The 14,529-nt window shown below is 44.5% G+C and overlaps 1 protein-coding gene across 3 annotated transcripts in view; it reads left to right on the forward strand.

The window, feature by feature from the left end:
- Window positions 1-14,529, forward strand: part of DHX32 (DEAH-box helicase 32 (putative)) — a 92,752-nt gene that overhangs the window by 33,927 nt on the left and 44,296 nt on the right. For all 3 annotated transcript variants that reach the window (XM_069753952.1, XM_069753953.1, XM_069753954.1), the window contains one exon: window positions 9,280-9,473. In XM_069753952.1, the coding sequence (XP_069610053.1) occupies window positions 9,280-9,473 (194 nt within the window). The remainder of the gene's footprint in view (window positions 1-9,279; window positions 9,474-14,529) is intronic.

A 14,529-nucleotide genomic window follows, 5' to 3' on the forward strand; every position in this document is an offset into this window, starting at 1 on the left:
TGGGGAAAAGTGAAAGGAAAAGTGTTGGAGGCAAATTGACAGCTGCCAGATGTGAACAACTGGGACTTAAAGAACAAGAGCGATGGCGCCAAAGAGTATATACCATACAGTTGCTAAGGTGGGGCCTCGACATGGGATACTCACCACACATGGGGATATGAACACACACACAAAATGCGCCACACACTACCACGTGCTTGAACACATATAGCACCCTCAGCACACATTTCACCACACATACACCAATCTCGCCACATAAAAGTCGAAACACAAAAGTCGCCGCTCAAAACTCACCACGCGCAAAACTCGCCACATGCAAAACTCGCCACAAGTGCAAAACTCACCTAATGGAAAACTCGCCACACGCAAAACTTGCACACGCGGAAAAATTGCCACATGCACAAAATTTGCAACACATGCAAAAGTTGCCTCACACAAAACTTGCACATACTCAAAAGGCACCAGACATAAAACTCGCCACGCGCAAAACTCGCCATGCGCAAAACTTGCTGCACACAACTTGCTACACTAACCTGTCACATGCAACTCGACACACAAAGTTGCTACACGCATGTTGCCACACAAAACTCAACACACACAACTTGACAAACGAAACTCGCCCTAAAACACACACAAGTCTGGTATTAGCCTTCAAAAATAAAAATCTGATTAATAAGCAGACAAACTACAAGAGCAACAAATGTACCATATAGGAAATACGGCAGCTGTCAGTCACATGACCTGTCTATTATGTAAACAGGAACACATGGGCTACTTGCACAGTGAACAAGTCTGTATGATCATGTTCACACACCACCAAGAAACCTGAAGACACAAAAGAGAATAGTGAAACCAAAAACACTCAGTTTGAAAAAATGTTGCAGTAATCCGCAAGTGCTAGTAAAAGATGTAAAAAAATTGAGTGTTTTTGGTTTCACTATTCTCTTTTGTGTCTTCAGGTTTCTTGGTGGTGTGTGAACATGATCATACAGACTTGTTCACTGTGCAAGTAGCCCATGTGTTCCTGTTTCCATAATTGTTCTCTTGTGTCTACAAGACTGGGGAGTTCCACCACTCCTCTTGGGCTATCTGCACAAAAGCTGTTCTACCCTATATGCACACATGGATTTTTCCTCTCTGAACCCTGTTCACACAGGTTATATACAGATGATCAGGTTTTTAAATACATCAGATAGGGATTGCATACATTAGTTAGGACTGCTCTGATAAGGGTATACCGTGAAGATTGGTAGAGCAGCTTAGTATACATTTTTTGCAAAAAACGTATCAACCAAATACCCTGTTTTTTACATCTTTTACTAGCACTTGCGGATTACTGCAACATTTTTTCAAACTGAGTGTTTTTGGTTTCACTATTCTCTTTTGTGTCTTCACCTGTCTATTATGTGTATGTGTGAGCTAATATATACTGCCAGGGGGGAGGGCTTCCTGTTGGCTGAGGATCAGGCTGCCAATTTATCTTACAAATACTGAGGTAAAAATACTGAGCAAATAACGTGTGAACGAGGTCTAATACAGGAGATCACACAGGTATATACTATATACAGGGGAGATGACACACAGGTATATACTATATAGAGGAGGAGATGACACACAGGTATATACTATATACAGGAGCAGATTACCTACAGGTATATACTATATACAGGATGAGATGACATACAGGTATATGCTATATATAGAAGATGACATACAGGTATATACTATATACAGGAGGAGATGACACACAGATATATACTATATACAGGGGAGATGACACACAGGTATATACTATATACAGGAGGAGATGACATACAGGTATATACTATATATAGGAGGAGATGACATACAGGTATATACTATATATAGGAGGAGATGACCTACAGGTATATACTATATACAGGGGAGATGACACACAGCAGGTACATATATATACAGGGGAGATGACATACAGGTATATACTATATATAGGAGATGACATACAGGTGTATACTATATATAAGAGATGACAAACATGTATATACTGAGGTGACAATGAGAGGTGTGAGGTGAAAATGAAAAGGTGTGAGTGCAAAATGAGAGGAGTGAGGGAAAATAGTGTAGTGATCGGAAAATGACAGATGTGAGGTCGAAATGACAAGTGTTAGGCGGGAATGAGGAGTGAGGGAGAAAATGAGAGGTGTGAGGGAGAAAATGAGAGATGTGAGGGGGAAAATTAAAGATGTGATTGGGAAAATGAGAGGCGTGATGGGAAAATAAGGGAAGTGACGTGCTATAACTAACAACAGATATTTACTATGCCCAGGCAACGCCGGGCTCTTCAGCTAGTAATAAAAAAAAGCAAAAAACTTGCTATTCTTGCCTTCCGTAGTCTGACGATGCGCTCGCGCCTGCCGCCAGCTTCCGGTCCCAGAGATGCATTGCGAAATTACCCAGAAGACTTGGCGGTCTCACGAGACCGCTAAGTGATCTGCATAATTTCGCAATGCATCCTGGGAACGAAAGATGGCGGCAGCCGCGCGCACATCGCCAGAGGTTCGCTGGATCTACGGTGGATCCCGGCTGGTGAGTATATAACTATTTTTTATTTTAATTATTTTTTTAACAGGGATATGGTGCCCACACTGCTAAATACTACGTGGGCTGTGTTAGATACCGCGTGGCTGCTATATACTACCTGGCCAGTGTTAGATACTATGTGGCTGTGTTCTATACTGCATGCTATATACTACGTGGCCACTGTTAGATACTATGTGGGCTGTGCTATATATTACGTGGCCAGTGTTACATACTACGTGGGCTGTGTTATATACTACGTGGCTGCTATATACTGCGTGGCTGCTATATACTGTGTGGGCTGTGTTATTTACTGTGTGGCCTATATTAACACATCGGGTATTCTACAATATGTATGCATGTATATAGCAGCCACATGGTATATACCACAGGCCACGTAGTATTCCTATATACTACGTGACCTGTGCTATATACTATGTGGCTGCTATATACACCCGATGCGTTAGAATCGGGCCACCATCTTGTAATAAGACTAAAAAAGTGGACTTTATTGCCCAAACGGCTTGGCGACGTTTTGGATGTAATATCCTTTGTCATGATAGATATATATATATATATATATATATATATATATATATATATATATATATATATATATATATATATATATATATATATATATATATATATATATATATATATATAGTGGCCCGATTTTCTAACGCATCGGGTATTCTAGAATATGTATTTATGTATGTATATAGCACAGGCCATGTAGTATATAGGAGCCATGTAGTATATAGCAGACAAATACTACGTGGCCTGTGCTATATACTATGTGGCTGCTATATACATATATATTGTAGAATACCCGATGCGTTAATACAGGCCACGCAATATATAACAGTGGCCACGTAGTATACAGCAGCCACGCAGTATATAACACAGCCCACGCAGTATATAGCAGCCACGTAGTATATAACGCTGCCGACCTTCTATACAGCAGTGTGGGCACATATCCCTGTTTATAAAAAAAAAATAATAATAATTAAAATAAAAAATAGTTTATACTCACCCGCCGGGATCCACCGAAGCTGTCCTGATGCACGCAATGCTGCCGCCATCTTCCGTTCCCAGGATGCATTGCGAAATTACCCAGGTGACTTCGCGGTCTCGCAAGACCGCTAAGTCTTCTGGGTAATTTCACAATGCATCGCCGGGAACGGAAGATGGCGGCAGGCGCGAGCGCATCGTCGGACGACGGAGGGTGAGAATAGCAGGTGTTTTTTTTTTTTTTTTATTATTTTTAACATTAGATCTTTTTACTATTGATGCCGCATAGGCAGCAACAATAGTAAAAAGTTGAGGACACACAGTTAATAGCAGCGGTTACGGAGTGCGTTACCCGCGGCATAACGCGGTCCATTACCACCGGCATTAACCCTGTGTGAGCGGTGATCGGAGGGGAGTATGTGGGCGACAGGCACTGACTGCGGGGAGTAAGGAGCGGCCATTTTCTTCCGGACTGTGATTGTCGCTGATTGGTCGCGGCAAAACAGCCGCGACCAATCAGCGACTTGGATTTCCATGACAGAGGCCGCAACCAATGAATATCCGTGACAGACAGACAGACAGACGGAAGTGACCCTTAGACCATTATATAGTAGATATTATACATACACATACTAGATGGAGGCCCGTTGCGAACGCATCAGGAGGGCGGTAATGTCACGATGGGGGCTGGCTTTGCAGCGTTGAGAATCTCTCCCCCCCATGTGCTCACCCACCTATCCACTCTCTCTTTCCCTATGTGCTGACTTCTCCCATCTGTGCTCTCTTCTTTCACCTGTCTACCCCATGTGCTATCCCCCTTGTCTGCTGTCTCTCTCCTTCCTGTGCTGTGTTCTCCCCTCAAAGACCATACTGACATTACAGCAGGGGATCACAGAGGATACATTTTTTTTTCTTTCTTTTAGTCAGTGAAATATTTTACCTCACAAAATGAATCCTCTGTGATCCCCCTGCTGTAATGTCAGTATTGTCTTTTGCTTCCTCCCCTGCCCAGGAGATGTGGTGTGCTCTGTACACGGTCACACGGACAATTTTTAAAATCAACTTTCGTTCATGGGAAAACCCCTTTATTGTCACCGGCTTCCTCTGCCTGTAGACACGTTGCGCATCTGCCGCCGGGATCAGCCGAATGATTTACTGCGCCTGTGCGGAAATCGCACACGAGCAGTAAATCAGACCGCCGCCATCTGAGCTTTCCCTGCGCACTGCAGTACTTTACGATGCCCTCAACAGGGCAAATCAGTACGCCTGCGCAGGAGCCGCGACAGGAAGCAAGGAAGAGGATGACATAGTATGAAGATGGGAGGCGCCGACCCGCGACGCCTATCGGACCGGACTGCACCGGACCCCCCTGGGTGAGTATAATACAACTTGTTTTTCTTATCATTCAGGCTACATTGGGGGGGCTTTTTCTCAGTAGACTTCTATACGCAGTTGGCATCTGATCTCTGTGAGCTGGCAGTCCACACTTTTACTTTGCATTATTTATTTACGGTATTTATTAGATTGAATCGGTAAAGGTGTATTCCCATCTCCAAGATCCTATCCCAATATGTAATAGGTGTAATAATAAAAATATTAGCAATGAAATTAGAAATGTAGTATAGTTCTTCTGATTCTGATTCGCTATGTCACAGGGCATTGCAGTAGCTAAGATATCCATGCTTACGACCATTTATATAGTAAGTTAACTTTTACTGGTTGTAACATGGATACTTAACTGTGTATATATGTGTATGTATATATGTGTGTGTGTGTGTGTATGTATGTGTGTATATATATATATATATATATATATATATATATATATATATATATATATATATATATATATATATATATATACAGGGTGGAGCGCGGTAATTTGCTGATTTGGGAATTAAATAAAAAAATTATGATCATTAGAAAAATTTATTTTATATTTTAATTATACTGAACAGTAATGGAATTTTTAAATTACATGGTTTTAAATAGTGTATCTGGCAAATGTCGACCTTCGCTATCCACACACTGCTGCATACGTTTTCTGAAGTTTTCATGAACTCTAACAAGCATGTCCACTGGTATTCTGCCAATTTCAGCTTCAATATTGTTCCTTAGGTCTTCCAAGGTGTTGGGACGGTTGATATACACCTTAGACTTCAGGTAACCCCAAAGGAAAAAATCGCATGGGGCTAAATCTGGTGAGCGTGCTGGCCAGTTCACATCTCCCCTCAAAGAGATAAGCCGTCCAGGAAACATTTGCCTCAAACAATTCATGGTAACCCTCGCTGTGTGTGCAGTGGCACCATCCTGTTGGAACCATGTATCCTCTAGTTCCATTGCCTCAAGAGCCGGCTGAAAATAATCCTGTATCATAGACAAGTACCGTTCGGAGTTCACAGTTATGGCACGACCATTATCCTGAAAAAAGTAAGGACCAATGATGCCTACTCATGATATGGCGCACCACACAGTGACGCGGTCCGAATGCAGAGGTCTCTCGTGAACTTCTCTGGGGTTTGTTTCACTCCAGTAACGCATATTTTGTTTGTTTACACACCCACTGAGGTGAAAATGTGCCTCATCAGAAAAAAACACAATTGCGTCACTTGTCTATGATACAGGATTATTTTCAGCCGGCTCTTGAGGCAATGGAACTAGAGGATACATGGTTCCAACAGGATGGTGCCACTGCACACACAGCGAGGGTTACCATGAATTGTTTGAGGCAAATGTTTCCTGGACGGCTTATCTCTTTGAGGGGAGATGTGAACTGGCCAGCACGCTCACCAGATTTAGCCCCATGCGATTTTTTTCCTTTGGGGTTACCTGAAGTCTAAGGTGTATATCAACCGTCCCAACACCTTGGAAGACCTAAGGAACAATATTGAAGCTGAAATTGGCAGAATACCAGTGGACATGCTTGTTAGAGTTCATGAAAACTTCAGAAAACGTATGCAGCAGTGTGTGGATAGCGAAGGTCGACATTTGCCAGATACACTATTTAAAACCATGTAATTTAAAAATTCCATTACTGTTCAGTATAATTAAAAAAATAAAATAAATTTTTCTAATGATCATAATTTTTTTATTTCATTCCCAAATCAGCAAATTACCGCGCTCCACCCTGTATATATATATATATATATATATATATATATATATATATATATATATATATATATATATATATATATATATATATATATATATATATATATATATATATATATATTTTATATTCTATATTCTAACGCTGGGAGCGTCACTCTGTCCGAAGCCTTTATAGACTGCGCAGTCTGGGCCTCACAGAGTGACGCTCCCAGGAGATTGCGGTATGCGTAAGCACTGAACGCACACCGCGATCTCCACCGGAGAGTCAGGGACCGCCAGGAGGGTAAGTATGTTCACCTGTCCCCCGTTCCAGCGCTGCGTGCGGCTCCATCTCCCGGGTCTCCTGGGTCCTCTGCTGTGACGTTCCCAGTTCAGAGGGCGCGATGACGCGCTTAATGCGCACCGGCGCCGCCCTCTGACTGAACAGTCACAGCGCAGCGCTGGAACGGGACAGACAGGTGAGTATAGCAAGTGCTGGGGGCCTGAGCTAGCGGTGACTCCGGCACCGGACCCCCACAGCACGCCGGTGTCCCCGCCTGCTCAGGCCCCCAGCACTCGGCGTCCAGTGACGATAGGTGAGTATGGTTTTTTTTATTTTTTTTATATATATATGGCAGCAGCATATGGAGCATCTTATGGGGGGCATATAATACAATGGTGGCGCAGGATGGGAGCAGCACATGACAGAACGGGTGCAGGATGGGAGCAGCACATGACAGAACGGGCGCAGGATGGGAGCAGCACATGACAGAACGGGCGCAGGATGGGAGCAGCACATGACAGAATGGGGGAGCAGGATGGGAGCAGCACATGAAAGAACGGGGGCACAGGATGGGAGCAGCACATGACAGAACAGGGGCGCAGGATGGCAGCAGCACATGACAGAACAGGGGCGCAGGATGGCAGCAGCACATGACAGAACAGGGGCGCAGGATGGGAGCAGCACATGACAGAACGGGGGCGCAGGATGGGAGCAGCACATCACAGAACGGGGGCGCAGGATGGGAGCAGCACATGAAAGAACGGGGGCACAGGATGGGAGCAGCACATGACAGAATGGAGGCGCAGGATGGGTGCAGCCATGTCACAATGGGGGCGCAGGATGGGTGCAACACATGACAGAATGGGGGCGCGAGATGGGAGCAACACATGGCAGGATGGGGCGCAGGATGGGTGCAACACATGACAGAATGGGGGCGCAAGATGGGTGCAACACATGGCAGGATGGGGGCTCAGGATGGGTGCAGCACATGACAGGATGGGGACGGAGAATGGAGCAGCACATGACAGGATGGGGATGCAGGATGGAGCAGCACATGTCATAATGGGGGTGCAGGATGGGTGCAACACATGACAGAATGGGGGCGCAAGATGGGTGCAACACATGGCAGGATGGGGACGCAGGATGGAGCAGCACATGTCAGAATGGGGGTGCAGGATGGGAGCAGCACATGTCAGAATGGGGGTGCAGGATGGGTGCAGCACATGACAGAATGGGGACGCAGGATGGAGCAGCACATACCAGGATGGAGACCATATACCAATATAGATGCTTGCCACCCGGGCGTAGAACGGGTTCAATAGCTAGTGTGTATATATATATATATATATATATTTTCTCGTAACCATGGATATCTTAGCTACTACAATGCCCTGCACATTGGGTAAGCAACATGGCAAATGAGAAGAACTATACTAAATTTCTAATTTGTAGGTATTTGCAAATAATTTTTATTAAATCTACTACATATTGGGGTAGAATCTTGCAGATGGGAATACCCCTTTTAGTTCAGGAGGCAGACAAAAGAGAAGTGGCTTATAAGGCTTCTTTCACACTTGAGTCGTTTGGCATAGGGTCGCAATCCGTCGTTTTGGGAAAAAAAACGGATCCTGCAAATGTGCTCGCAGGATGCGTTTTTTTCCCATAGACTTGTATTAGCGACGGATTGCAACGGATGGCCACACGTCGCTTCCGTCGTGCAACGGATCCGTCGTGTTTTTGTGGACCGTCGTCATGAAAAAACGTTCAATGTAATGTTTTTTCGTACGTCACGTCCGCCATTTTCTACCGCGCATGCGCAGCCGGAACTCCGCCTCCTCCTCCCCGGACTTTAGAATGGGCAGTGGATGCGTCGAAAAACTGCATCCGCTGCCCACGTAGTGCAGAAACTTCACAACGTGCGTCGGTACGTCGGCCCGACGCTTAGCGACGGACCCGTACCGACACAAGTGTGAAAGTAGCCTAAGTGGAGAGAAAAGCAGATTTCAGCAAACTCTGCAATTTATCTGAACAGAGAGATTACATTACTTATATGCGGTGAAGTATATGTCGTATAGTCAAGGAGATGATGGGTTTCTAAGTGCGTTGGTGGCCAACAGAATGGGAAATCCTTGGAAATGTTGACTCTCAATATATCAGTAAATGACATCCCTGATGGTGCCCTGGCTCGCTGCATTCAGATTTGTATTGCTCCCCCTGGTGGTGACTAGAATCAGCCCAAGTGATTTTTTTTTTTTTTTTTTGTATACGGTCTTGTGCCTATAGTTCAGCTCTGAGACGGACAGTCTCTTATTATGTGTCTCTTCTCTTTGCAGATTCCTCAGTGGTGCGCGGAGTTCTGCCTGTCTGCGCACAATCAGCACGGGACGGTGGTGTGCACTCAGGTGCAGCGGCAGACCGCCGTTTGGCTGGCCATGAGGGTAGCGGACGAGCTGGATGTTAACATTGGACATGAAGTTGGCTATGTTGTGCCTTTCGAGAACTGCTGTACAAGCGACACCGTTCTCAGGTTTGTGCCCGGTTAATCCTACAGCTTTTATTCATCCTCTGCTCGCGCAGCTACTTTCCCCTTCAGCCTTTTGTCCAGCGGGTCAGCGAAACGCGTCGCCAGGAGTCTCTGACAAAAGAAACTGAGAAAAAGCGTCCAATCTATGAAATGGGCAGCAAAGTGGTCACAATAAGAAGTCAGATTTCTCTATGGCTCAGTTTCATTGTGTTTTCTGATTCTTTTTTTTTTTGTGTGTCTCACTGGGGAATTGTAGCGGCAGATGTTACACGTATCTGTAAAATATTAAATGTGATTTTTCTGAAAGCATTTTTAAAGGAAATTTATTGCTTATATTTATTTAATTTTTACTACTTAAAATTAGATGGTGGTACGACTTGCCTAGCCCCGTTAAAGCAACTTGCCTAGCCCCGTTAAATCCCCCCCCCACCCCCCCAATGTGCTGCTCATGTCTTGGATGTGTGCGGACCGAGGCTCTGCATAGCAGGCGCGATTTTAGTAATATCGTTATACCTGCTGTGCTGAGATTCATCCGGATGGGCTGAATGGTGGAGCAGAGAACTGACGGCTCCCGCTTCCACCATTCTATTCATCTATGGAAGCAGAAACTATTGAAATCAATACGCGGGGTTGGGGGGGAGGGGTGTTCATATCACATACCATAAGTTTATATTATCCAATTGTTGTTGTTTTTTCTTTTTACCCCAAATTTCAATTAAAAAAAATAAGATAAAAATAACATTTGCTCTTGCTGCCTAACTATTCAGACTAATAAAATATATTTATAAATACAAAGCTGTCCAAAAACCTAATAATGCTAAATATATAGGAACCTCCAGCAAGAAAGGGTTATCCATCAAAGCATTAAATATAGGGGTGTGTTAACCTAACAACCGGGTACCAAGTACCCAAACACACCACTCTCACAAAAAGTGTTTAGAAAAATTAACAAATTTTATTATTAAAAACACAGAAAATATCAAAATGTCGTATTCATTAAAGGGAACCTGTCACCCCGTTTTTTGAGATTGAGCTATAAATACTGTTAAATAGGGCCTGCGCTGTGCGTTACTATAGTGTATGTAGTGTACCCTGATTCCCCATGTATGCTGAGAAATACATTACCAAAGTCGCCGTTTTCGCCTGTCAATCAGGCTGGTCTGGTCAGGTGGGCGTGTTCACAGCGCTCTTTTCTTCCCCAGGTTTCCGTTGGTGGCGTAGTGGTGTGCGCATGTCCAGAGTTCCGACTTCCCTGCGCCCACGTGAAGACACAGCGCGCGATCTGCGCTGTAATCCCTTGCATCGGTGGGGGCGGCCATCTTCCTGGGGCCGCGCGTGCGCAGATGGAGTGCTCTGCTGCACGGGGCTTCAGGAAAATGGCCGCGGGATGCCGCGCATGCGCATTAGAGATCGCGGCGGCCATTTTCCCAAAGCCGAGTTTGCATCTCGGCTTTGGGAAAATGGCCGCCGCGATCTCTTCTGCGCACGCGCGGCATCCCGTGGCCATTTTCCTGAAGCCCCGTGCAGCAGAGCACTCCATCTGCGCACGCGCGGCCCCAGGAAGATGGCCGCCCCCACCGATGCAAGGGATTACAGCGCAGATCGCGCGCTGTGTCTTCACGTGGGCGCAGGGAAGTCGGAACTCTGGACATGCGCACACCACTACGCCACCAACGGAAACCTGGGGAAGAAAAGAGCGCTGTGAACACGCCCACCTGACCAGACCAGCCTGATTGACAGGCGAAAACGGCGACTTTGGTAATGTATTTCTCAGCATACATGGGGAATCAGGGTACACTGCATACACTATAGTAACGCACAGCGCAGGCCCTATTTAACAGTATTTATAGCTCAATCTCAAAAAACGGGGTGACAGGTTCCCTTTAAGAGGAAAGGATGAGAACCCAAGTACATAGCACAAAAAAGTGATACAGGAAATAGTACACAGGCTTCTGGGATCATATAGTCTGTGTTAGGGCAGTCCCACACGTCCAGATAATTCCGGTACCGGAAAAAATCGGTACCGGAATTATCCGTGTCCGTGTGCCCCTGCGTTTCTGTGGCACATCAGTGAGGCACACGTATGACGCCCGTGTGCCCACTGGGTACCACACGCACCGTGCTGGGTACCACACGTACCAGCATCTGGTGCTGAAGCCGCGATTCATATCTTCCCTGCAGCAGCGTTTGCTGCAGAGAAGATCTGAATAATAGTGTTTAACCCCTTCATGACCCAGCCTATTGTGACCTTAAAGACCTTGCCGTTTTTTGCAATTCTGACCAGTGTCCCTTTATGAGGTAATAACTCAGGAACGCTTCAACGGATCCTAGCGGTTCTGAGATTGTTTTTTCGTGACATATTGGGCTTCATGTTAGTGGTAAATTTAGGTCAATAAATTCTGCGTTTATTTGTGATAAAAACGGAAATTTGGCGAAAATTTTGAAAATTTCGCAATTTTCACATTTTGAATTTTTATTCTGTTAAACCAGAGAGATATGTGACACAAAATAGTTAATAAATAACATTTCCCACATGTTTACTTTACATCAGCACAATTTTGGAAACAAAAATTTTTTTTGTTAGGAAGTTATAAGGGTTAAAATTTGACCAGCGATTTGTCATTTTTACAACGAAATTTACAAAACCATTTTTTTTAGGGACCACCTCACATTTGAAGTCAGTTTGAGGGGTCTATATGGCTGAAAATACCCAAAAGTGACACCATTCTAAAAACTGCACCCCTCAAGGTACTCAAAACCACATTCAAGAAGTTTATTAACCCTTCAGGTGCTTCACAGCAGCAAAAGCAACATGGAAGGAAAAAATGAACATTTAACTTTTTAGTCACAAAAATTATCTTTTAGCAACAATTTTTTTATTTTCCCAATGGTAAAAGGAGAAACTGAACCACGAATGTTGTTGTCCAATTTGTCCTGAGTACGCCGATACCTCATATGTGGGGGTAAACCACTGTTTGGGCGCACGGCAGGGCTTGGAAGGGAAGGAGCGCCATTTGACTTTTTGAATCAAAAATTGGCTCCACTCTTTAGCGGACACCATGTCACGTTTGGAGAGCCCCCGTGTGCCTAAAAATTGGAGCTCCCCCACAAGTGACCCCATTTTGGAAACTAGACGCCCCAAGGAACTTATTTAGATGCATAGTGAGCACTTTGAACCCCCAGGTGCTTCACAAATTGATCCGTAAAAATGAAAAAGTACTTTTTTTTTCACAAAAAAATTCTTTTAGCCTCAATTTTTTTCATTTTCACATGGGCAACAGGATAAAATGGATCCTAAAATGTGTTGGGCAATTTCTCCTGAGTACACCAATACCTCACATGTGGGGGTAAACCACTGTTTGGGCACATGGTAAGGCTCGGAAGGGAAGGAGCGCCATTTGACTTTTTGAATGAAAAATTATTTCCATCGTTAGCGGACACCATGTCGCGTTTGGATAGCTCCTGTGTGCCTAAACATTGGCGCTCCCCCACAAGTGACCCCATTTTGGAAACTAGACCCCCCAAGGAACTTATTTAGATGCCTAGTGAGCACTTTAAACCCTCAGGTGCTTCACAAATTGATCTGTAAAAATGAAAAAGTACTTTTTTTTCACAAAAAAATTCTTTTCGCCTCAATTTTTTCATTTTCACATGGGCAGTAGGATAAAATGGATCATAAAATTTGTTGGGCAATTTCTCCCGAGTACTTCGATACCTCATATGTGGGGGTAAACCACTGTTTGGGCACTCGGCAGGGCTCGGAAGGGAAGGCGCGCCATTTGACTTTTTGAATGGAAAATTAGCTCCAATTGTTAGCGGACACCATGTCGCGTTTGGAGAGCCCCTGTGTGCCTAAACATTGGAGCTCCCCCACAAGTGACCCCATTTTGGAAACTAGACCCCCCCAAGGAACTTATCTAGATGCATATTGAGCACTTTAAACCCCCAGGTGCTTCACAGAAGTTTATAACGCAGAGCCATGAAAATAAAAAATAATTTTTCTTTCCTCAAAAATGATTTTTTAGCCTGGAATTTCCTATTTTGCCAAGGATAATAGGAGAAATTGGACCCCAAATATTGTTGTCCAGTTTGTCCTGAGTACGCTGATACCCCATATGTGGGGGTAAACTACTGTTTGGGCGCACGGCAGGGCTCGGAAGGGATGGCACGCCATTTGGCTTTTTAAATGGAAAATTAGCTCCAATCATTAGCGGACACCATGTCACGTTTGGAGAGCCCCTGTGTGCCTAAACATTGGAGATCCCCCAGAAATGACACCATTTTGGAAACTAGACCCCCAAAGGAACTAATCTAGATGTGTGGTGAGGACTTTGAACCCCCAAGTGCTTCACAGAAGTTTATAACGCAGAGCCATGAAAATAAAAAAATAAAAAATATTTTCTCAAAAATGATCTTTTAGCCTGCAATTTTTTATTTTCCCAAGGGTAACAGGAGAAATTTGACCCCAATATTTGTTGTCCAGTTTCTCCTGAGTACGGTGATACCCCATATGTGGGGGTAAACTACTGTTTGGGCACATGCCGGGGCTTGGAATTGAAGTAGTGACGTTTTGAAATGCAGACTTTGATGGAATGCTCTGCGGGCATCACGTTGCGTTTGCAGAGCCCCTGATGTGCCTAAACAGTAGAAACCCCCCACAAGTGACCCCATTTTGGAAACTAGACCCCGAAAGGAACTTATCTAGATGTGTGGTGAGCACTTTGAACCCCCAAGTGCTTCATAGAAGTTTATAATGCAGAGCCGTGAAAATAATAAAATACGTTTTCTTTCCTCAAAAATAATTATTTAGCCCAGAATTTTTTATTTTCCCAAGGGTTACAGGAGAAATTGGACCCCAAAAGTTGTTGTCCAGTTTCTCCTGAGTACGCTGATACCCCATGAGTGGGGGTAAACCACTGTTTGGGCACACGTCGGGGCTCAGAAGGGAAGTAGTGACTTTTGAAATGCAGACTTTGATGGAATGGTCTGCGGGTGTCACGTTGCGTTTGCAGAGCCCCTGGTGTGCCTAAACAGTAGAAACCCCCACAAGTGACCCCAT

This window comes from Ranitomeya imitator, chromosome 2 (assembly GCF_032444005.1).
Source record: "Ranitomeya imitator isolate aRanImi1 chromosome 2, aRanImi1.pri, whole genome shotgun sequence".
Classification (NCBI taxonomy): domain Eukaryota; kingdom Metazoa; phylum Chordata; class Amphibia; order Anura; family Dendrobatidae; genus Ranitomeya; species Ranitomeya imitator.